This window comes from Ascaphus truei, chromosome 5 (genome assembly GCF_040206685.1).
Source record: "Ascaphus truei isolate aAscTru1 chromosome 5, aAscTru1.hap1, whole genome shotgun sequence".
Classification (NCBI taxonomy): Eukaryota; Metazoa; Chordata; class Amphibia; order Anura; family Ascaphidae; genus Ascaphus; species Ascaphus truei.
Window position 1 is genome coordinate 106,311,842 of NC_134487.1, and position 25,668 is coordinate 106,337,509.

At 41.3% G+C, this 25,668-nt stretch overlaps 1 protein-coding gene across 6 annotated transcripts in view; it reads right to left on the reverse strand.

Annotated features, from left to right (window-relative positions):
- The window catches only part of PLEKHG7 (pleckstrin homology and RhoGEF domain containing G7), an 84,838-nt gene that overhangs the window by 37,548 nt on the left and 21,622 nt on the right, over positions 1-25,668 (reverse strand). For 5 of the 6 annotated variants that reach the window (XM_075600437.1, XM_075600433.1, XM_075600434.1 and 2 more), the window contains exons 2-4: positions 15,829-16,580; positions 11,253-11,275; positions 9,554-9,691 (exon numbers count right to left, since the gene is read on the reverse strand). In XM_075600437.1, coding sequence (XP_075456552.1) covers positions 9,554-9,691; positions 11,253-11,275; positions 15,829-16,551 — 884 coding nt within the window. In that variant the 5' untranslated portion in view covers positions 16,552-16,580. Of the gene's footprint in view, positions 1-9,553; positions 9,692-11,252; positions 11,276-15,828; positions 16,581-25,385; positions 25,459-25,668 lie in introns of those variants that run through there. The other variant, XM_075600436.1, reaches the window with a different exon arrangement.

Sequence of the window (25,668 nt, forward strand, 5' to 3'; positions counted from 1 at the left end):
ATGTACAGTACTGTATACTCTACTTCTAGAGACATTTTCACAATATTGCCATCTATTTGTAACAACCAACTGCCCCTGCTGCATGCACAAGGATTGTATTTGTAGAAAAAGGAAAGCATTACAAATAATTTGTGCACATGTGCGGGGAACAAACTTGTCATGCAACTTCCAATGCAATGGAAGCCAATGCTAAAAGCTCTCCCCTCAAAAGATGCAATTCTGTATTTGTTATGGAAAACGAGTCTTACCCTTTTCTTTTACAGCAGCCCTAAGTCAATTGTAACATAGGTTAAAACATGGGCCTCAAGCTGGTAAGAACTGGAAGGAATGTTATGTCTTTATTTATATAGCGCCACTAATGTACATAGCGCTAAACAGCAGTAATACACGTGACAATCATATAAATAACAGAAAATACAAATAACAGAACATGGGAATAAGTGCTGCAAACATAAAGGTAACATTTTGGAAAAGGTGGCCTGCTCTGAAGAGCTTACAATCGAATTGGTATGTAGGAAGAATGTACAGAGACAGTAGGGGGGTATTCTGGTAAGTGCGTCTGCAGGGGGCTGAATGGGCAGCCACAGCTACAGATGTAGACTCCCTGTCCCAGGCGCTATGGTCAAAGAAGCAAACGTCTGCAGCGCCGAAGACAGGGTCTGCAGTGATAGCACCGCGGAGAGTCCATGCTTCCATATTGCCCCGCAGCACAGTGTTAATCCTCTGGTGCCATGACCCCGGTGGGTGGCAGCAGCACGAGAAATTATAAGGTTAGCTACCCGCCTATCTGAGCAAGGTCCCCACCCCACATGCAGAACGTATCACCTGAGATCTGACTCTAAAACACTGTTCATAATCCAATGGTTCAATAAAGTATCCGGCCGCTCCTCTTTCTCTTACCAACCTACCTCACTCCAGAAACTACCTACCGGAGACTCTCACAGCCGCCACCAGTCTAAGTTCTTTCACAACTAAACCTGTCTCATATTTTAATCTGGTCTGTAACTGTTACATACACCTGTAACATTTATTATCTTTAACTGTGCATGCATTGTCTTTATATATAATGTATAACCCTGCTCACTCACTTAATGTAACTTTGTATTTGTAACCATGTATCTGTCATCATAACTCTGTGCCCAGGACATACTTGAAAACGAAAGGTAACTCTCAATGTATTACTCCCTGGTAAAACATTTTATAAATAACTAAATGAAAACATTTGTTTTAATGTTTTAACCCAGGGGGGCGCAAACTTTTTTCTCTGTGCCCCCCTGCTGGCAGTCCCATCACTCCCGTGCCCCCCCTAACCCTCACTTACCTGCGCTCCGGTGTCAAGATGTCACGTTACCATAGCAACGTGACATCCCATGACCAAAATGACGCCACGTTGCTATGGCGACGCAGGAAGGAAGCCACCGCAACCTTTAATGGGGTTAATGCATTAACCGTTAATGCAACCTTGTGATCAGCATTGCAGGAAGAACCCAAGAAAAACATCAGAAGAGAACAAGAAACCACTACCAGTGTGTACTCACACTGGCCCGTGTGAGTATTGAGATATTTTTCTCTTTCATCACTATCCACCCTGATCACAAGGTTGCATTAACCTCAAATATTTGCCAGATATTTACCATCTGACACCCTGATCCAATCCTTGAGGTGGGAAGATCAAGATACCTTGATAAAAGATCTCTCACATTGGCCCGTGTGAGTGTTGGATTATAACATTGCATTGCAACGGTATTTTGTTGCACCAGTCCATCACCCCCCTTTACACTACCACTGTCACACATATGTGTATTGACCATCTTACCTTTCCATTCCCACGAGGATAAAACCCCCATCGAACGAAGAAGAGAAAGAGGAGGAAACACCTAGCAAAGAGACGACAGAAGACGGGAAGAAAATTCTACCGAGAAGAAAATCGACCTAAAGAAACCTTGATGGGACAGAACTTACACATGGCCGTGTAAGTTTTCTATTTATATTTATTTTCACTTTCATCCCACCCACCTACACATATCACTGTCTCCACACCATTACTATATGGAGTCTACTACGTAGACTGGCACCCGCAATCGAGGTGTCCTCCACAGAATTGATTATCAATATATCGAAAATACCACTAACTGTGCTCCCCCTCCTTCTTTCTGCATCACATTGTCAATAAGGATCCTGGATTGATCCTGCGGGGGTTCTGAGTCACAGGAGGACAACTTGAGAAACATTAATTCCAGGCTGTATTATATTTTATACATTTTTACAATATATATACACCTTATTGAGATAGCGCCCGGGTATCTGTCCTAACCAAATTTAGAGTCTTAAATTCCTCCAATACCAATAGAATGGGTAGAGTTTGGAAAAGATACAGGAGACGGGGGAATATGTTCATTTTTATACTATGTATTCTGCCTATCCATGATATAGCGTGGCCAGACCACTTCCCAATATCAGACTTAAGAGCTCTCAGGACCTTTGGGTAATTCTCCCTATACAGAGTACTATAGTCTTTTGTGATAAATATCCCTAGGTATTTGATCGTATTCGGTTGCCACTTAAAATCAAAGTTTAAAGCAATCAATTTAATTTGATCTTTAGGCAGATTTACATTTAGTGCCTCAGATTTGTTACTATTAATTTTGAAACCTGAGATATCCTTAAAAGAAGACAGAGTGGAGTATACATTTGGAAGTGAAGTTTGAGGTTTGGTTATTGTAAGTATCACATCATCTGCATAAAGTGCGATTTTGTATATCTGACTTTGCACCTGAACTCCTGTTACATTTGGGTTGTTTCTTATGTTTGCAGCTAGTGGCTCCATACAGAGTGCGAATAGCAGCGGAGATAAGGGACATCCCTGCCTGGTTCCATTTTTTAATGGAAAAGTCTCAGAGGAGAGACCTTGGCAGTATATTTTTGCCGATGGTGTGATGTATAAAGACTTGATGGCTCTAAGGAAAGGGCCTTCCACTCCAAATGCCCGCAAAGTTTTTGACATGTATTCCAAGTCGATTCGGTCAAACGCCTTTTCGGCGTCAAGGCTCAGGACCATCGATGGTATTTTATTTTTGGTAGCTAATGACACCATCATTACTCCAGACGATAAAGACAAATTAGCCCAAAATTTCACACTCGAAGAAGTTCTCAGTGTTATTAAAGATCTCAAACCGGCTAAGGCTCCGGGGCCCGATGGCTTCTCGAACCTATACTATAAAAAATTCTCTTATATCCTCGCCCCAGTACTATTAAATATATTCAACTCTATACTAATAGACTCCCAATTTCCCAACAGTATGCTCCAGGCAACCATAATACTAATCTATAAAGATGGAAAAGACCCTACAGACTGTAAGAACTACAGACCCATTTCTTTAATAAACTCTGATTTAAAAATATTCTCCAAAATATTAGCTAATAGATTAAATAAAGTCCTCCCATCACTGGTTCATCCAGACCAAGTGGGTTTTATCTCTGGAAGACAAGCTGCGGACAATACCAAACGCATTATTGAGTTGGTGCGCACCGCTGTTTTAACCTATTCAATGTATTACTGGCCCCTCCCAAAATGAAAGTGTTTAAGGATTCTTTAAAAGAAAATATTTTAAAAAGTAGGACTCATTTTTAATAAGGAAGACCACGTTCCTTAATTAATGTAAGCGTACCAAATGTTCGGTATTGTTCATTTAAGTTAGAGTTTCTCTAGTGTGAATGCACTGTAAATCTAGTACAGCATAAACATACTCAGCACCATTATAGTGTACTGTATATTGATTTTCAATACTGGCTTAAATGTTTCACAAAAACGGCCTTCGAATCATATAGAAAGCAGCTAAAGACTATGGTTTATCTTTTTCTCGCTACCTCTGATTCTACTGATATAAAAAAATTATGGAATTGGCTATTTGATATATGTGTGTTTCTAGAAGAAAAGGGTGTTATCAAGCCTAGGTTCAGGTATAATAGATACAATGTGCCTACCATATAATTGGGATAATAAACAAGTATGTAGACATCAGATCATTCTCATTGATTTATTCCTGGAATAAACAGGAATGTGTCATTCTCCAAATGGAAATACATTCCAACAAGGTCGCTCATTAAGATTAATTGCTGACTTTTTTTTAATAATAATATTTTGTTTGTACAGCTCTGAGAGTGTACACAGCGCTGTGCATAGATGTTTACAGGCAGTATGAGTCCCTGCCATGTGAGAGCTTACAACCTCATTTGGTTCTTGAAGCACAGGGAGAGAAAGTGCCTTGCCCAAGGTCACAAGGGGAGCTGACAATTGGATTTCAATAGGGGTCACCCACTTCAAAGGCTAGGACATTACCACATGCTGCTGAATATTATAAGCCAATGGCCATTCTGAAATCGAGAATTCGCGTATACATACAATTCATACGTAGATCAACGATGTGTTCAAATATTTTATATTCCTGCTGATTAATTGGTCATACCAATAACCTAACATGCCTTTCAGGCTGCGCTTACAGTGTCGGCGACAGCGACGCAACGTCGCTTCAAAACAAGTATATTGAAGCCGTCGCGGGCGCTTATAGTAAGCGCGGAGCGACAGCTTGGTCGCAGTCGCTGGAAGTCAAGTCAATTTGATTTTTCCAGCGACCGCAGCGTGACATCACCGTCGCCGGCACTGCACATGTTAATATGGAAGGAACATGAAAGTGTAAATCTAAGCCTATATGAACCTGTTCAGCAATGTTAACAAACAGCAGGTCACCATGCTGTGTTTGTTTAGGGGATGTTTTGTTCGATGTTTGTTGAAGGAAATATCTATCTTGAAAGAAAGAAGAACATATTAGTTAAAACAAAGATAAGTGAAGCAGTAATGGCTCCTTCTGGAAATGTGTCTGCCATGGACGTATTTACGTAAAGTTTAATGGAAAGCCACTTGGCTATTGCTATTCTCATTGACAGGGGTCAATGCTCTTGAATCCTGGTGGAAAAGAAGTGTTTAAAGACTTATATTTAAAAAAAAGTAATGTTTCTAACCTCAGAGGGGTCTCATTTTGTGGTGGGTGTAAAATAAAAAATAAAAAACGATAAAAAAATGTTGGCAGGTAGGGTCTGGAAAACCGAAACTGTGCAATGTATATTACTCAAGGTCCCTTAAAAACACATTCCAATTCACTTTACTTTAGGAGGAGATCCCTTCAGTTTCAGTAGTTTCGAAAAATAAACCAAAACAAAATATCCAGTAGGGATAAAAATACAATTAAAAGAAATAATTATAATATTACTATACATTGTAAAAAACTACAGTATTACTACAATTTATACAGGTTAAGAAATTGAAGAAAATACATAATTTGACACATCAGCAGAAGGGTCTGGATTAGAACAGTGATACCCCCTAGCACTGTAATACCCTCCTCCAGACGTCCTTCATCTTTCTAGTTACTCAATTGCAAAGTATTTATGTATGTCTTTATTTATATAGTACCATTAATGTACATAACGCTTCACAGCAGTAATACACGTGACAATCATATAAATAACAAATAATACAAATAACTGATCATGGGAATAAGTGCTGCAAACATAAAGGTAACATTTAGGAAAAGGAGTCCCTGCTCTGAAGAGCTTACAATCTAATTGGTAGGTAGGAAGAATGAGCAGAGACAGTAGGAGGGTGTTCTGGTAAGTGCGTCTGCAAGGGGCCAAGGTGTATGTATGAGGTGTATAGTATCAGCCACGGAGCTACTCATATGCTTCATTAAACAGGTGTGTTTTAAGGTGGGTCTTAAAGGTGAATAGAGAGGGTGCTAGTCGGTATTGATGGGAAGGGCATTCCAGAGGTGTGGGGCAGTCAGTGAGAAAGGTTTAAGGTGGGAGAGGGCTTTAGATACAAAGGGAGTAGAGAAAAGACATCCTTGAGCAGAACGCAAGAGTCGGGATGGTGCATAGCGAGAAAGTAGGGCTGAGATGTATGGAGGGGCAGAAGAGTGTAAAGCTTTAAAAGTGAGGAGGAGAATTGAGTGCGAGATGTGGGATTTGATAGGAAGCCAGGAGAGGGATTTCAGCAGGGAGACACTGAGACAGATTTAGGAAAAAGTAGAGTGATTCTGGCAGCAGCGTTTAGGATAGATTGAAGGGGAGACAGGTGAGAGGTAGGAATGCCGGACACAGGAGTTACAGTAATCGAGATGGGAGAGAATAAGGGTCTGTGTCAGAGTTTTAGCAGTGGAGCAACAGAGGAAAGGGCGCCTCAAAGTCCTGCAGTATCCCTTTCACAGTGAATAGATTACAGGTGGCCTGTACCATAGTAATTTAACTCTTGATCAACAGTGTTATAATGATAAAGGCTGTTATTTCTTTAGATCTCACTCTCTCATACCATCATTGCTAATAGACCAGTAAAAACAAATACAAAACCTGTGACCCGTTGAAGTTATGTGAAACACGCATCTAATTTGCCTCCAAATTGACTCTATTTTCCTACTGGAAAAAATTGTTTGCTTTGTGTCACACAAAAACCTATTTTTAACAAACATGGTATTAAAACCCCTTATAGCCCCAGTCTCCCAGAATCACATTGCTTGAGGTACTGATGATACGGTCGCAACCGATGCTCAGTGATGTAAAGAGAAGTGGATCTCTCTCGATCTAGGACATTTGGCTGCAGGTTTTTGCTGTGACCAAATCTTCCTCGGTGTTTAGCCGCTAATCATATCGCCGCAGGGACAGCTCGCCGTCGGCAGCTTCACCGCCAAAGTAGGTCCCTAACCTTACCCTAAAACCCCCTAATCATAACCCCTAATACTAACACTACACCCTACCCTAAAAACCTTTAAAAAAGACAATTATACAACCCAAATTATTGAGGAACCAACCAGGAGAGGGGCTATTGGATTTGGTAATATCAAACAATGTAGAAGTAATAACAAATATTTAAGTCCTGGAACATTTGGGTAACAGTGATCATAACATGGTCTCATTTGAAATAAATGATCACAAAACAGATTACTTGGGTTCAACAAAGACCGTAAACTTTAGAAAGGCAGATTTTAATAAGGTCTTATATACAAGTAATACATTGGGATGATGTTTTTGTAGGGAAAAATGTAGAAGATAAATGAGCAGTCATTAAAACATTGTTAGAAAAGCACAATTATCAGTGGTAATAAGCATAAATATGTGGATAAATAAAAAGGTAGGGGAGGAAATGGACAAGAAAAAGGCATTTAGATTCTTTAAGTCAGACGGGACAGAGGCATCGTATCAGAATTATAAGCAATGTAACAAAAATTGCAAAAGGGCAATCAAATTCGCAAAAATGGATAATGAAAAAAGATTGCAATAAAAAGTAAGATTAACCCTAAAAACTTCTTTAAGTACCTTAACAACAGAAAAATGAGAAAAGAAATATAGGACCCTTTCAGTGTGAGCTGGGCAGGCAGATTATTGGAGATAAGGAAAAAGCAGAGGTATTAAACAAATTCTTTGCCTCTGTGTTTATCAGGAAAGAATCAATTTCAATAGTAGTGCCGCAGAAGGGAGCCACAACCTCCATATTAACTGACAATTGGTTAACTGAGGAAGAAGTTCATAAGCGGCTTGAAAAAATTAAAGTAAATAAGGCACCTGGCCCTGATGGCATACATCCAAGAGTTCTCAAGGAGTTAAGTTCAGTAATTGCCAAACCATTACATTTAATATTCAAGGACTCCATTTCCACAGACTCAGTACCACAAGATTGGCGTAAAGCAGACGTGGTGCCTATATTTAAAAAGGAAGCTAGATCACAACCGGGGAATTACAGACCTATAAGCCTGGCTTCAATAGTGGGGAAACTACTTGAAAGTTTTAAACGGGATAATATTCAGGAATACCTAATGGCAAACAAAATTATTAGTAATAGTCAGCATGGATTTATGAAGGATAGATCATGCCAAACTAACCTTATTTGTTTATTTGAGGAGGTAAGTAGGAATTTAGATCAGGGTAACACAGTTGATGTGGTCTACTTAGATTTTGCAAAGGCTTTTGATACGGTTTCACACAAGAGGTTAGAGTACAAAATAAAGCAAATTGGACTCAGTAATAATATATGCACCTGGATTGAAAACTTGTTGAAGGACAAACAACAGAGGGTTGTCATAAATGGAACTTTTTCAGTTTGGGCTAAAGTCGGGAGTGGAGTACCTCAGGGATCGGTACTGGGACCCCTGCTTTTTAACTTGTTTATTAATGACATTGATGTTAGCATCGAGAGCAAAGTCTCCATCTTTGCTGTTGATACTAAATTGTGTAAGGTAGTAGAATCAGAGCAGGATATAATTTCTCTTCAGAAGGACTTGGAGAGACTGGAAATGTAGGCAGGTAAATGGCAGATGAGGTTTAATACAGATAAATGTAAGGTTATGCATTTGGATGCAAGAATAAACAGGCGACTTACAAATTAAATGGGGATAAATTGGGGGAATCCTTGATGGAGAAGGATTTAGGAGTGCTTGTAGACAGCAGGCTTAGCAATAGTGCCCAAAGTCATGCAGTAGCTGCAAAAGCAAACAAGATCTTATCTTGCATAAAACGGCCAATGGATGGAAGGGAAGTAAACATAATTATGCCCCCTTTACAAAGCATTAGTATACCACACCTTGAATATGGAGTACAATTTTGGGCACCACTCCTTAGAAAAGACATTATGGAACTAGAGAGAGTGCAGAGAAGAGCCACCAAATTAATAAAGGGGGTGGACAATCTAACTTATAAGGAGAGGCTAGCTAAATTAGATTTATTTACATTAGAAAAGAGGTGCCTAAGAGGGGATATGATAACTATATACAAATATATTCGGGGACAATACAAGGAGCTTTCAAAAGAACTATTCATCCCACGGGCAGTACAAAGGACTCGGGGCCATCCCTTAAGGTTGGAGGAAAGAAGATGTCACCAGCTACAGAGGAAAGGGTTCTATACAGTAATGCAGTTAAAATGTGGAATTCATTACCCATGGTTCCTGTGATGGCAGATACAATAGATTTGTTAAAAAAAAAAGGTTGGACATCTTTTTAGAAAGGAAAGGTATACATGTATATACCAAATAAGTAAACATGGGAAGGATGTTGATCCAGGGATTAATCCGATTGCCAATTCTTGGAGTCAGGAAGGAATTTATTTTTCCCCTTATGAGATATCATTGGATGATATGTCACTGGGGTTTTTTGTTTGCCTTCCTCTGGATCAATAAATAAGTATAGATATAGGATAAAGAATCTGTTGTCTAAATTTAGCATAGGTTGAACTTGATGGTCGGAATTCTTTTTTCAACCTCATCTACTATGTAACTATGTAACCCCATAACCTAATACCCTACCCTAAAAACATTAACCCCTTACCCTAATACCCTACCCTAAAAACCTAAACCCCTTACCCAAATACCCTACCCTAAAAACTTTAACCCCTTACCCTAAAACCCTACACTAAAAACCTTAACCCCTTAATCTAAAATCCCTTGAGCTAAACCCTTACCCATAAAAAACCTCCTACTCTAACCGTAATATGAACCCTTAAATTAACTTACCTTTGCGAAGGAGGCGGCGGCTGAGTGTCCAGCGGTGGGGCGGCTGTGGGTCCATCTGCAGCCGAACGCCGGCGGAGACTTGGTCGCGGCGAGATGGCCGCGACCAAATGTCCAATTCCGGTCTCTTTCCACTTCCCCCTGGGCAATGAGAAAAATTCTTATGAACGTCATAAGGACCCCTTGATTGCTGACCCTAAGGGTTACCTTTTTTTTTTTTTACCTCGAGTGCAGTTTCAAGTGACTAGATGGAGAAACAGAGACACACACATATATTGATATATATATATATATATCAACTAAAAATATTACTTGGGAGCACATTCACATCTCTTAGACAGGTCTCCAACCTTGCTTTTCACAATTATCACCTAGCATACAGTGCTTCCACTGCAGCAACGGATTCTGTGAAATGACATGCAAATGAGCACACAGTGTCACCTTTTGTCTTAAATCCATTATTACATTGAACCTTTAAGCCAGTGCTCGCTGTTCTAAACACAGCTTTTAAACAAAGTATATATATATATATATGTATATATATATATATATATATATATATATATATATATATATATATATATATAGCAACTGTAAATATTACTGTATGTTCATTTGCATGTCTTAGACAGGTCTGGAACCCTATCTTTCCCCATTATCACCCAGCACAACAGCGCATCAACTGCAGCAAGGGATTCTGGGAAATGACATGCAAATGAGCACACAGTGCCACCTTTTGTCTCAAGCTCATATTACACAAGCAAATCCTCAAGCCAATGCATACTGTTTTAAACACAGCTTTTATACAGAGGCTGGGATGAGATGCAAAGCCAGTAAACCCACTCACAGACATGTTTCAACCTTGATGGGTGTGAGTGGGTTTACTGGGTCTGTCTAAAAGCTGTGTTTAAAACTTAAGCCTTCCAGTTTATACTGCTGTAATGTGACACTGAAGGTCTTAATTGCTGCACAAGCCAGGAATGTCGTACTATTAAAGCTGCAGTCCAAGCAATATCCTACATGTGTTTGTTTTTTAAAATAAATTAGTTCTGTACTATGAGAAAATACTTGTAGCATTTGTTTTAATACTTTTTTTAAACCCACTCTAAATAACATTTTTAATGTATTATATCCCCTTCCCCTTCTGATACAGGCACTGGCACATCCTTTTTTTTTTAGCCCTGCCCTCTCTCTAGCAGTGCACCAATTGTATCTGGTGACTGCCTGGTCACATGATCTTCCCCACAGAACTTTGTCATATTAATATGCAAATCCATTCTACTGACTGCAGAATACTCCTCTACAGCCATTTAATGAACCCCGAATCTTCGCCGATCAATCAGAGGAGAACGGATAGATCGGCAACTTACTAATTATTAATTGTGTGGATTGTATTGATGCACATATTAAAGGGAGAGACAAAAACAAAACAAAAAAAAACAGCAGCTTGGACTGCTGCTTTAAGTAACTGTCTCAGAAAGTTGGAGAAAAATGCTGTTTGACAAAGCAGGGATTACCTGGGAGGGGACATAGAAAATCTCACACCCAAATGTCTGTGCAAACATATTTCTGGCAGATCCATTAGGAAGCAATGTAGCAAAACTCAAAGTGCTCTGTTTGTTTAAAGAGAATTTATAACATCTGTGACTCCCACCTTACCTGTCAACACCACACTACCCAGAGTGCACCCATCCAAACTTACCGTGACTGACGGCATTCTTTCATCTAGAAGAAAAAGCAAACATCAAGTATTTACTCTTCTACTCATTAGTAGCAAAGATATGAAAATGTCTGAGCTTGCTACGTATGTGGACTTTTTGCATGTTATATAAATTTTGTACAAACATGTTGATCAATGCAAAAAACAATCTAGTCTTGGTTAGTAAGGAATAATGGACACATTAATTATTTTTAGCTGCATAGCATTACTATCACTAGATATAGATATAGACATATATATATATATATATATATATATATATATATATATATATATATATATATATATATATATATATATATGTAGAGGTATCAGTACCGTGTTAGCCGAGCTTCAATAATCAAAAAATAAATAGATGATACCGTTTTGTGGCTAACGAAATGCTTTTATTTGTGCGAGCTTTCCAGATACACTGATCTCTTCTTCCGGCGATGTTACAATGAATGAAGCAAGCAAAAGCTATACTATAAACAGTGTCTATTGGAATGTTATCTGTGCTGGTCCTTCCCCCGGTGTGGATGTGTTTTATGGCTGGAGGTGTCAAAAGGTTCCTGAAAGCAAGTGATGAAAGAGTGTGTATGTGTATCAGTGTGAATTAACATGAATGGAGAGCCCACGGTATATACAGTGCTTTACAAAAGGTGTGTGTGGAGTGGGAGCGGATATAAATGGTGTGGGTGGGTGTGGAAATGTGAGAGTAAGTAGCATAACTAAAAGTGTGTGTGGATACTATGTGGAATATATATAACTGCTGCTTGCAACATTATGTTGCATAAATGGCACAGTCATTCAATTAATGTAAAAGTTAATCCTTTGAAAATCCCTTAAACTATTTTGAGTCTTTTTCGTGAGTGTTTTGGAAGTTCCAGACAGTATTGTCTATGGCTGCATTAGTCCTGCAGGGAATTTAATGACAATCTTTGGATGGTGATCTTACACCTTTGTTTGCTTAAGCACCAAAGGCGCAAAATTAAAATATGTCTGGTATGTTTCTGCTTGTAAAATTAACTTATTAGATGAGAAGAAGAAGCCTGTTTGGGAGGCCCTGGTTTAGCTTTGTGTCAGTATACATCTAGTGGCAATTAATAGTTCTGTCCCCAAGTTCCTGTATTTATCTTAAAGGCAGTTGCCTGTAACTAACTGGCTGCCAGAATAGTTATATTCAACAAAGGGCCATTAGCATAACATCATTTAAGCAGATAGGGTGCCAAGTTTGCCAAATGAAAAGGCTCCCTGTAGTATAACCACAAGCTGACAGCATACACAAATAGTAATTAATCAAATAATGTATCTGTCAACATTTACAAGCAACAGTTGTTGCTAAGAACATCTAGTGTTGCATAAAATATGTATTGTTTTTTAAGTACTGTTACATGTGAGAACAGAACAAATTATATTTGCAAATGAACTTGAGTATGCTTGTGGCCTTGGGCATGTCAATTTATCTCTCTGTGCCTCAGGCACAAAAAAAAACAATTAGACTGTAAGCTCTTTGGGACTCGGCTGCAAAATTCAATGTATAGAGCTGCTTATTATAATGAAAGGAGGGTCTATAACAGACCTGTTACATTTTAAGAAATACCTTGTAACATGTAACCCAAGCACTAATACTCAAATCACTGGCACATTCTGAATAACTTTCATATTATTTAAAGTTATTTGTACTATACCAAATTCATATCACGACTGTACTGCAGTATTTTGCTAGGTGTGGGAGAAAGAGTAGCTATAAGGGATCTGTCTGAAACATCCTGGATGACTGCTGATAAGAAGTGATGTCATCTTGTCCGAAGCTACCTTGCTTCCTGGCAAATCCTGGCCTTACTCCCGTAACGGGAAGTAAGCCTCTCTCTGGTCTTTAAATAGCAGGAAGTTGGCCCTTGACTTTGCTCGTGCAAAGTACTGGTTACCCTGTCCTGTCTGAGCTCTCCCGTGCCTTTGTTTTGCCTGCTGCCTGTCTTGATCTTGGAACTGAATTTGACTACCTCTTGCCTTTAAAGTCACAAGGAACTCACATAGGGAACTGAGTTTGAACCTGGTTCAAACTCAGTTCCCTGTGTGAGTTCCTTGTGACATTGGCCGAGTCACTTTAACTACCATAAATCCAACATCGGATTGGATTCCGATGGTCGGATTCGGATGTGACTCGGATTTTAATTAATACAAAACAAAATGTGGATTTGCCCTTTTCAGACTGATTTGTGGAAATCCGCGGCTGGAAAGAAGTAGCCAATCCGCGGCAAATTCAAATTCCAAGTAAAAATCCGCCTATGTCTATTGATATCCTGAGCAATAGCCTGAAGCTTTTCTCTGTGAAATATGCTTGACTGCCAGTCATGCATGAGATACTGTATATAATACTAACCTAAAATGGAGAACCTTTATAACCTTATTTTACCCTTTTCTTTGTAGTATAGAGCTATAGAAGACAGATTTGTCCTGGGAAAAACAAGATTCCTCTTTACAAACCAGTATGTGAATTCATAATAAATGATCTATACAGTACTGTATATGAACATGAGTTTCTGAGACTTCAAAACAGATATCAGAAGAAAGGAATTGGAAGCCCACAGAAGGTCATTTGCAGACCTTCGGGGCACAGTGGGCCTTATATATTAAGCAGTTATTTATTAAGCAGTAATAACATTATGGCTTATTCTCATGAATTGGCCATAAGAAGCCTTATGGTTTAGCACCACTTAGTAAGAGTGATTACCATGGAGACCTGTCGCCATAAATATTGCCTTTGTTTATGGCCGGGAGTGTCGGGCTTTCTATCCGCCGAGAGGTGGTCCCTGGGGAGAGGAGGGGGGACAGAAAGCCGGGGGGGATCGGGAGGTTAGTGAGAGGTTGCCCCCTGGCGCGGGTCTCCTCTCTTCCCTTCGGGGAGCCTCGGGCTGGTGGGAGGAGCTCGGCACGGCCTATTGGCAATGTGAGGGGGCGTACTCTGACGCCATGGGAGTACATGCAGGTATGCGCGAGCACACTTGCAGTGCGCGCGCAGACGCGGGTACGCCCATAGTTGCGTCACACGACGGGCCGGATTTGGCGCAAATTATTGTGTTTAGGTGTACACTGGGTTTATAATGAGGGTCTCGAGCATTACTGTTTCATACTCCTTGTTAAAGGACCGCTGGTCCGAAAGGCGTAGTAGGGCGACACTACCCCTGTGTGTGATATTTATTTGAACAATAAATACATTTATATTTTTTAACCACCTGACTCCCTGGCAGTGCGCTGCTGTTTCTACTTTTTCTCTGCATTGGATCTCTCCACATGTTGTATAGATGGGTGTTTTGGGAGGTATATATTTTAATGGGTACTGTACTAAATAGGACTACCTCTCGGAATGAAAATATTATTTCTACCATACTATGAAACATTTTGCCATATTTTCAAACTTTTTTGAAAACTTGCACATCTCTATTTCTTATTATCATATTAACTATCGTGATGTAAACAAAAACTTCTTCGAAAATGTATCATGGCTCAAAGTGAATATTAGTTTCAAATGTTCTTCTTAACAAATCAACCTCCTACTGTGAGGGTTAAAGCTCCTATCTGCATTTCTGATAAATGACCCAGATGTAGCAGCTTTTATTATACCCATTAACACATTACAGTGGAAAATTAATGTAATATTTGGGAGCAGCTTCATTCAAAGAGCCATAATGCGCGCTATAAGTGATAAAGAAAATAGCATTATGCAGTACAATAAAGGCCACTAGCTTAAAAAAAACACACTGCATTCCTAAGCTGCAGTATCTTTGAGGCCTTTAGTAAAACCATTATTGGACACCTGCACCTTTAGTAAGTGTAGAATAACTTTGAATACAAATTCTACGTGTCTCTTTTTTCACATGTTCTAATCTAGGGGGGAGCAATCATTTTCCCCTGCGCCCTCCTGCCGGCTGTCCTCCTCTCCGCATGCCCCTTACCTTGGTTCCCAGCATCCGGGCGTCATGACGTCACATTGCCATAGCAACGTGGCGTCACATGACCCTGCGGCGTCATTTGACGCTGCGTTGCCATGGTGACGCGTCTCCAGAAGCCGGCTGAACCAAGATAAGTAAAGTTTACAGAGGCTTTCGCCACTTCCCTGGCATTTAATTTAAGTGCGTTTGGGAAGCGTGCGGGGCCTCTGTAAATCCCACGCCGCCCACAGATAATCGTCCCCCTGCTGTTTGCGCACCCCTGTTCTAATCAACCTTGCAATTTTGGGTTCTCTGTGAATGCAATAATATTGGCGGATTTCACCTTTACTGCCCATAGCCTCACGCTGGCAGCGGGGGCAACCCTCCTGCTGCAGCGTAGCGCAGTTGTGACGTCATGTGACGTTGGAATGTCATGGCAACGTGTCATCATGGGACGTTGCAACGTCATTTGATGTCAGGTCGCCATGACAACACGTTGCTAGTGGAAGGGAAGGCAAGAGCCTCCTTTCAACACACACAAAAACTGTGGCCAAAAACAATTGCAGCTCTAGGCTATAGCCTAGCCAGCCTTGCAGGAAATCCACCTCTGATTGGCATAATATCAGTATTAACACTTTACCCACCTCAGTACAATGATTAACATTGTCGGCACCTGAAATTGGACTTGCTGCTGTAGATGTAGCAGTGTGGTTGTCTTCTGAGCTCATTGGACACTTTTCGTCATCAGTATAATTACTGTGTAGAGCTGGGTCTGCTAAAGCAGCATCATTGTTTATATTCTCCTCTAGGACTTGATGCATACTGGATACCTCTTCCTTGGGATATAATACTAATGGGCTTACACAGGAAGATGGTGATAAAGAGGCTGTGTATTTTGGACTCCAAGGGAGATTTTCGCAAAAGTGTCCCGCAGAACTTGCTAGAACAGATTGTTCCTTGTGGTTTGGGAATCTGGTAACATCAAAGAAATCTTGCAACGGCATAAAATGTCCAGCTGTGTTTTTTCTTAATCTCCTCAGGGTTGGAGAAGTAGATATCCTGCCAGGAGCTTGCCTATGAAATTGGAAGGGTGTGCTACAGTTTTCATCTGCTTCTTTAGGAGGGATCATTAAAATAAGGGGAGGGACATTATGTTCTCTTCTACGGAAACTTTCTGTTAGGGATTTTGGTCTGTCCACAAAGATCTGCATGTCCTTAACCTTGGATTCATCACCTTTTCTCTGTGTGTCACTAGGTGAGCCACCAAGTTCAGACACGCCAGGATCCCCATCATCTATCTGGTATTCCGTGGTTTCAAATGGCTCTTCGTCCATGATAGGGAAGAAAACATAAGCTGGTTCCTGCATTGTCAGACATCAGTCAAGATTCCAAAACCCTGTGCAAAAAGAAAACAAGTGTATAAAATGGGCTGTCTTTAAATACCGCAAAGCATTGTGGGGAGACTAAAGCAGCAGTTCCCATCCCAATTTTGTTCTGTACTACCATAACAATATAACAAAGCTCCCACAATTATTTACAGGTGTGTCAACCTTCCTGTAAATGATACCTAATTTTCCTGCAAAGTTTTAGTTAATTATTGCAATTTAACTCTAAAAATACAGTTAGGATTCATGTTGTGCTTATTTCCTCTTAAACTCTGTACTCCTCTCTAAGGCTAGGTCCCAGTGGCCACAGCTGCGTGCGAGGTGCACCCAAGCCACAGCCCTCTATGGGGCAGGCCCCAGTCGGTGTGTGTGCGTGCGCGCACAGGCCGCGATGCGCGACCACCTTGGCCAAAAGACAAGATTTTTGTCTTTTGGCGCAGCGGGCGAGCATTGGCCACGTCACGGCGGCGGTTCAGTCAATGAGGATGAACCAGCCGCGTGACATCATGGCCACGCCTCCCGTCTCGTGTTGCCAGTAGTCCACCAGGTCGGACTGCTGCCGGGAACGAGCGCTGTCAGGCACTTGGGCCTTATTCTTACACAGCAAGCTAAAACTTCGAAGCCATAGGAGTGTGGAGTATCCCTTTGGTTTACCTACTGTAACACCTTTATACCATTGGCGGATTTCATGATTTTAATTATAAGGGCACGAAATGAAACCGTGATCCATATACTATTTCTATTTTTGTTATACAAAACAAATAGATATGACAAAAACAATAATTCAGCTGTGCTGTAGAGAATGTAATCAAGTATTATCTTTAGTCATGTTTCTCATCATAGCCGCATGTCGAATAGGAAAAATCACTTATCTGACCCAAAAATATATTTAAACAGTCATCCTAGAAGCAAAAATATAACATGTTTGCGACTTTTAAATAATAAATACATTTAACGTTTTAGTTCTGATTAAAAGAGTGTACAGTAAATAAAAATACCACTTGTGGTACATCTGTATGTCCAAGACAGACCTGCAATACTGTCTTTCTCCATTATCGCTTAGCAAACCGTGCTTCCACTGCAGCCAGGAATTCTGGGTAATGATATGTAAATGAGCAGAGTGAGTCACTCTTTACTTCTTATACATTTTAACATAGAGCCCTATAAGCTTGTGCCTGCCGCATTACACAGCTTTTCTGCACAGCCTGGGTTAAAGAAGTGCAGAGACAGTAAACCTACTCACAGACAGCTCAGCTGTTTCAACCTTTTGGGTCTCATCAGTGTGATGTTGGATGCTGGCTATGCAATGTGAAGCTGGTACGTGGGTATAACCAGACATGAAAAAAGTTATGATGGGATTAAAAGAGTGAAACAGTCTCTGAGACCACTATTGCTAAATGTGAGGTAGGTCAGGGGTGCTCAACTCCAGTCCTCAAGCCCCCCTCACCTTCCTCCCCCAACAGGAAAGGTTTTCAGGATATCTCTGCTTAAGCACAATTGGCTCAATCAGTCCCTGCTTCAGCACAGGTGGCTCAGTCAGTCCCTGCTTCAGCACAGGTGGCTCAATCAGAGGCTCCACTTCTGTGCTGAAGTTGGGATATTTTGAAAACCTGACCTATTGGGGGGGGGGGGGGGAGCTTGAGGACTGGAGACAGAGTTGAGCACCCCTGAGGTAGGCTATCATACCTTAAGGGCCTGCTCAATATGCTATGAAAAGAGACCAGCTCCATTCTAATAAATGGGACTTCGCAGCATATTGCGTGAGACCCGTCGGATCTGGAAACACGAGCGGTTCGTAATTTAGGTAGGGTTGATGGATATGCTCTATTAAAGAACCCTTTGAATCACCGATAACAGGTTAATTTATTATTACCGCTAGACTAGTCTTGTTTTTTAATGTCTCCTTGGGTAATTCTTTTTGACACTTTGCACACACATCACATCGGACTTTCAGCCAGGCCCTGTCCATATATGTGGAATATACAGTAAGATGCACTACCCTGAGAATCGCTTGGCACCGCCCTAACCCATAACACGCACATCTGTTTACAACATTCCAAAGTCACATTAAATGAACAAGAACAATGTGCTAACTGGACAGGAAAGTAAGCCCAATAAACCAGCTGGCAGTCAAAATGTTTATTTTCGAAAGCTCATGACAAGTGTTGTAATTTTGCACGCACGCTAAAGTCAGGATTGTTTTTTATTTAAACCCTTCATCACCTTCAAACTGTCTTGCTACTTCCATATGACCAGAGCATTTAAAAAAGAGTGAAAAATATATGGTATCTGTCAAAACATAATAATCCCTCTATTAGAGCAACCAAACACCCACTCCTGCAATCCTATCTTTATTGCACTTCTGATTGTCAGTCAGTAAAGTAGTAACTAGAATAGATGAGATTTGTAGGTAGGGGAAGAAACAGGTAATCCATTTCATATACAATTTCCAAGTGTTTCTGTAAAATTGAGAAATTCTGTATCAAAATGATCTCCTCGTTGACAACTAAAAGATCAAATGAATTGTTATGGCAAAAAATGAACAATACCAACAGTGTCTCTACAAGTTTGGTGTGAGTGCAACAATATTCCTTTTTTCTAAACTGTTATATGAGAAAATAGACGTGCATTTCCCCCACCCACTAAGCTTGATATGTACACATGAAGAGCTACACCAGTACATTTTCCAATCTCTCTACACTATGATTCATTTATGAACATCTCTCTCATTAGGCCAGGGATACGTAAAGTTATGATCCTGCACCCCCCTGCCTGCGCACCTCCCAGCTCACGCCCCCTCCTGCTCGGCTCCAGCGTCAAATTAAGTTGTGGGGTCATGTGACGTCATGTTGCCATGGCAACGTGATGTCACGTGGTGTCGTTTGACGCCGGTTAGCCTGGTGACGCATTGCCGAAAATCAGGTAGGAGAAGCTGCAGAGGCCTCGTGAGGTCCCCCCGGCATTTAATTTAAGTGCCTTGGGGGAGAGTGCGGGACCTCTGTAGCCGCCGCGCCCCCCTCCCCTTTGGAAATTCTCCCCCCCCACTTTGCGCACCCCTGCGCTAGGCCATTAATTTAAAAAAAAAATACAACATACAAAGAAAATGTTACTTCTCCGGGGAGCAGGACGGGTACTAGAACTTTGTACTACATTCCATTCGTGGGAAAAAATGATGTTCTGTAAAATTATATCATTATTCCTTTTAACAAAATTCTAAACTTCCTAGAGAAAGTGGGACATGTGCTTAGAAGCAGGGAATTAAGTTGTATGTAATGTATTTGATTCACAGAATCCTCTATTGTCTTCTGACAGATTTGATAACTTGGCATTCTCTAAAGATGTTCTCATTTCACTGATCTAATATAATAAACACCTTCAGATAAACATACTGAGATTACCTGTGGATTCAATTTTATTAAAGACACCTAGAATTTGATGGCCGATAAGGACCACTTGGCAAAACTAGTTTGTCCACTTTCCCATCTGTTGTAAAACATCACTCCTTATTTTATCATTGGCTTTCTTTCATATTTAGGGTAGTCTAATGCAAGGGGTTTCAGCCTTTTTTTTTAGTTAAGGAACCCTAGAATTAGATTATGAAATTCTAGGGAACCCCAACCCTCTTCCCCCAACTCTCGTCTCCCCGTCTCTCTCCCCTTCTCTTTTCACACCCCCCTATCACTCTCCCCTTACGCGCTGTCTCCCCCTCTCACACTCTCCCCTTTATGCTCCTTTGCCCCCTTTCCTTCTCTCTCCCTTACCCTGCTTCCCCCTCTTACACTCTCCCCTTACGCTTTATCTCCCTCTCCCCCTTACGCTCCTTCTCCCCCTCTCCTGCTCTCTCCCTTACACTCCCTCCCCCCCTCTCACACGCTTCCTTTCTCTCACCCTCCCCCTTACACTCCCTTCCCCCCTCACACGCTCCTCTTCTCCCCCTCTCACACTCTCCCCCTTACACTCCCTCCCCTCTCACACACTCCCCCTCCCCTCTCACACTTTCCCTTTCACACGCTCCCCCTCTCACTCTCCCCCTTACGCTCCCTCTTCTACACATACACACCTACACACCTGATTGTTTTTTGCCACTGTATAAAGCCTTAGTAAGACCACATCTTGAATATAGAGTGGAGTTTTCTTTCTTTTGAGAGCATGGTATGTCCCCCGGCTCCATGGGGAGAAAGTTGGCGGGAATATCCTTTTATCTGTAAATTGTTCTGTCTGTGGGATGTTACAAAGCTTTTTGTAGTGTAACAGATGCTGTTGGGGTGGAGAAGGGTTGCGTTCTATGTGGACAAGAGATGTCTGGTATCGCCGGTCCTGCTGACACATTTGTGCCAAAACTGTAAACACTGTGCTTTTCTGGCTTTCAGGTGGCGTTATTTAGGGCCTTATTTACATAGGGCATTCTTCGGTGCACTCGGAATCAGTGACTTGAAGTCGGCTGGATAACTAGATGTATTAACCCTTGTCACATACACAAGTCACATGCTCACAGAGGTGACGTTTGTGACAAACAAAAAAACTCTTTCTCTCTAAAATATTTATATCTTTCTTTCCCTCTTTCTTTCTATTTCTCTATGTCTACTACTAAATTATTTTGATTTTGATCTTTCTAGCTTTCACTCCCTTCTCCACACCACACCCAGTCCCACACACCATCTCCTCACCAGAATGTGTGTGAAACAGGCAGGCAGTGGGAGTGGCAATATAACTGCTTGTAATTTCTAACTTTGCATAACCCGTGGAACGGATCCCGGGCGCGAATAATGCGGAAGTCGCATGGCAGGAACCTGGCGGTGAATTCTGTGGATTCCGCACGGACTTAACAGGACGCAATCCGCCTCTGGATTTCTTGGTTTTTAAACACTGACAAGACTGTAACAGTGGTATTTGGGACTAAGACCACATTTCTAAAGCAACCAATGACAGAGCTTCAGATAAGAACCAGCTCTAATACAATCCTAGCCCCTGTTACTAGTTTTAAATACCTGGGCATGTGGTTTGACTCCCATTTAACATTTGGGTTGCACATTGATACCCTGACATCCAAAACCTATGCCAAACTATGTGTACTTTATAGGAACAAATCCTCCCTAAGCCTGCTGGTCAGAAAGCGCATCGCACAGCAGATGCTAGTACCGATCATAGACTATGGGGACATAGTATACGGCACAGCACCCCAAATTCACCTTAGCAAACTAGACACCCTCTACAATTCAATATGTGCTTTGTCCTGCAATGTAACTACAACACATATCACTGCGAAATTTTCAAAGAACTAGATTGGCCATCACTTGAGACTAAGCACAAAGTTAATCTCTCCTGTCTTGCCTTCAAATACTTCTTGGACAAGCTACCCCCTGTATCTGAACAAGCTCCTCACCCCTAACACATGCAACACTTATCATCTGAGATATGAGTCCAAGGGACTTTTTATGGTCCCACGGTTCAAGAAAGTATCCGGCCGCTCCTCCTTCTCTTACAGTGCACCTCACAACCTACCTCGGACTCTCAAAACCACGACCAGTCTAAGTTTTTTCAAAACTAAAGCTGTCTCACATTTTAATGTGGTCTGTAACTGTTACATATGCATACAGTATAACTTGTTTTATCCTTAACTGCAGTGTCTTCATATTTAATGCATAACCCTGCCTACATAATGTAATGCAATGTCTTTATATATAATGTATAACCTTGTTCACCTAATGTACCCTTGCATTTATAACTATGTATCTGTCATCATAGCTGTGCCCAGGACATACTTGAAACCGAGAGGTAACTCTTAATGTATTACTTCTGGGTAAAACACTTTATAAATAAATATAAATAAATTAATAAATTCTGCGAATCAGACTACACCCAAAAATCTGGAGAAAATCAGTGGAACTGATTCTTACAGGTTTTGCCATCATTTCCCTGCGGGGTTTGGGTATGCGGTGACTCCTATATCCATTTGGGCTAATAAAAGGGCAGTTCGAAGGCCTTATGGGAAGTAGCTTGGGCTGAGGGTTGATTTAGCGGTGGCAATATGGCTGCGAGAAATGCGCTGGGCTCAGACGCTTCTGGACCTATTATGGATGAGGAGGTCATTAGCAGAACCAGCGTTTTTTGTGTAGCATGTGGGGGGAAACGATCTTGCAAAGGTCAAAACAATTGATTTGTTTTTTTAATATTTTTTTTTTTTAGCACAGATTTATCTATTGTCTAGTTCTACAATTTTGTTTTGGTATAAAATTGTTGCAAGATAGGTATGATAAGGGGAAAGGGAAGTGAGGGCAGTGGAGAGAGGTAGGAGGAAGTTAAAAAGGGGGTGGTCACTTTTTCTTGAAAGCTTAGGGGGGATCACGGTGAGGAGGGGGATTGGTTAAATTTGAACAGGGATGATGCTTTTCATCTTTCAGAGATAGCTCTGGATATTTTTGACATGGGTTGCAGGATGGAGGGTGGGGGGGGGAGGTCGGGGAAAGCTCTGTTTGGTGGTGGGTCTTGTAAATTGTAAGGATTTATGGTAGTGGGGTAGTGTTCAGATTGAGCGTAGGAAGGCTGAAGCAGTTATCCAGTTGAAAATAAGGTGGGGAAGGTGTTGTTGAGCTATGGCTAGAGCGACTGGTCTGGTGATGTCCTTTCGTGTTGGCTGGGGGTATTTGATATATCTCCTGCTAGGCTGGTACGACTTGTGGGCTTTGGGGTTATTACCAGTACAGGTCGAATTAGATTAACACAGGTTTGGTTGCAATTTGACACTGCTAAAAATGTGTATGTTTTCTATTAAAGCTGTGGCCATTCGACCCTATTCAGTTGTCTGTGCCTGATTGGCTGGGTGGTGGGGCGTTAAAAATGTTAAAAAAAAGCAAGCTATTTGCTTTTACTGCGGTTAGATTTGCTTAAGGGTGCCAGTTGGTAAATTGTTTACAAAAGGTTGTTTTTTTGGGCCGGCAACATGGGATCACATTAACCCTGTAACCCTGGTGAGTACAAGTCAGATTAAGAATACTTGGAATTATGTTAGAATGCATTCCACACACACCAATATACAGTATACACACGGCAAATTAGCTTGTATCATCTTCCTGTGTAGGTCACTCTGTCTTCCCTTTGATTTGTGTTTCCTGTTTAATGACATGATGCATCATTTTAACATCATTCCAATGCCATGTCTGTGTGCAATTCTCCCTATTGTCCGAGTGAACATGATGGCCCATATGTACTAAGCATAACACACCTTCCAATGCTGATAAACATCAAAGGTGGTTTTCTTGAAAATCAGAAAACTCTGATCTAGTGCAAACTTCACTGGCTAACACGTATCCAATGTAAGAAACTCACACAGCTTCACTGTGGACAGGAGACGATGAGGTGAAATGGATGGCATATGTGTATCTGAATGGCCAGTCATTTAAAAAGTTATGGTGGGTAAAACAAAGTAACAAAAACCCTGCACCGTACCAGTACAGTGTACAGTAAATAAAAATACCTCTTGTGGTGCATTTGTAGGTGTGAAACCCTGTCTTCCCCCATTATCACTTCACAAACAGTGCTTCCATTGCAGCCAGGGATTCTGGGTAATGACAGGCAAATGAGCACTCATACTGAGTCACCTTTTACTCCTCATCCGTTTTAACACGAACCCCTATGAACTTATGCCTGCCATATTACACAGCTCTTCAGCACAGCCTGGGTTAAAGAACTGCATAGCCAGTAAGCCTGCTCACAGACAGCTGCTAAAGCTTTGGGTCTCATCAGTGCGAGCTTGATTGCTGGGCTGGCTATGCAATCTCAATGCAATTTCCAGGAGCTTGACACATGACCCATGAGATTTCTTGATTCATAAACAAGAACATACGTGTACTTCAGCAGACACAACCATAAAAGCAGCCGTTTTTTCAGGTTCCCCTGCTGTTTACAATAAACACAGTGCAACCCCCCCCCCTCCAAAAACCAATGCAGAGTCCTTCAGTAACTAAAACTACTTACACTAAACATTCACTAATTCCTCTATTGTACAAAGCAATGACAAAACCACGGGGGGAAAAAACCTGTTCTGTGGGTTACGTTGTGGATTAGAGGAATGTTGGGTTGGAATGGGACATTTGGTTGCGTCCTTTTCGCTTCAACCAAATGACCACCAGCGTTTGGCACCAAAGGCCCCTTCTGTTGGTGCCGATCCGTTGCTGCTCAACAACACCTTCCCCACCTTATTTTCAACTGGATAACTGCTTCAGCCTTCCTACGTTCAATGTGAACACGACCCCACTACCATAAACTGGGCAATTCTAATCCTTACAATTTACCTGACCCCCCACCAAACAGAGCTTTCCCCTGACACCACCACACCCCCATCTTGCAACCCATGTCACAAATATCCCACTGACATTGCAAACGCATTCAATTAATACTTTGTGGGGTGTTCTACTTCCCTATTACCAAAGCACAACCCAAACTACAAGCATGAAGCTCAATCTGGGAAAACACAATTTTTAATTTGTCCCAGTATCGGAAGAGGAGATTACACAAATGTTCTCCGAATTAAAACTAAGCAGCCAATATGGACCTGACCTATTGCAATCAAAGTTCCTACAACTCGGTGCCCCAGACATTGCCCCCTTTACACCTTATTTTACTACAGCCTCTCCCAACACTGACTGAACACAACTGCCCTCCTCCCTCCTCCTCCCCTCCCCTGAGCCCTCTGCAAACCCTGAATAGGACCTAGCATTGCAATGCAGTAAACATTTTGACAAGGAAAAGGCACACATCTGCTGTTTAGTCTGCACACACACACTTGGCTCACAACAGCTTCATGCAGCATTACCTACCTCTGTGATAATTAACCTGGTATGGGCCTCAACTTTGTTCTTTCTCGTGGCCCCATGGAAATGTTACTCTCTCTATCCACTACAAACTCCTCCCTCCTGCCCACACCCAATATCACCACACACCCTGGATTACTCAAAAGCCTTGCACTATTTACTGAATGTTGGTGGAGAACTCTGAAAACCAGCACACCAACCACCACTCACTCTAATGGCAAACATCACAAATGTGTTTTTGTAAAGGCTTTTGATACTGTTGACCAGAATCTGAAGAGGAGATTACACA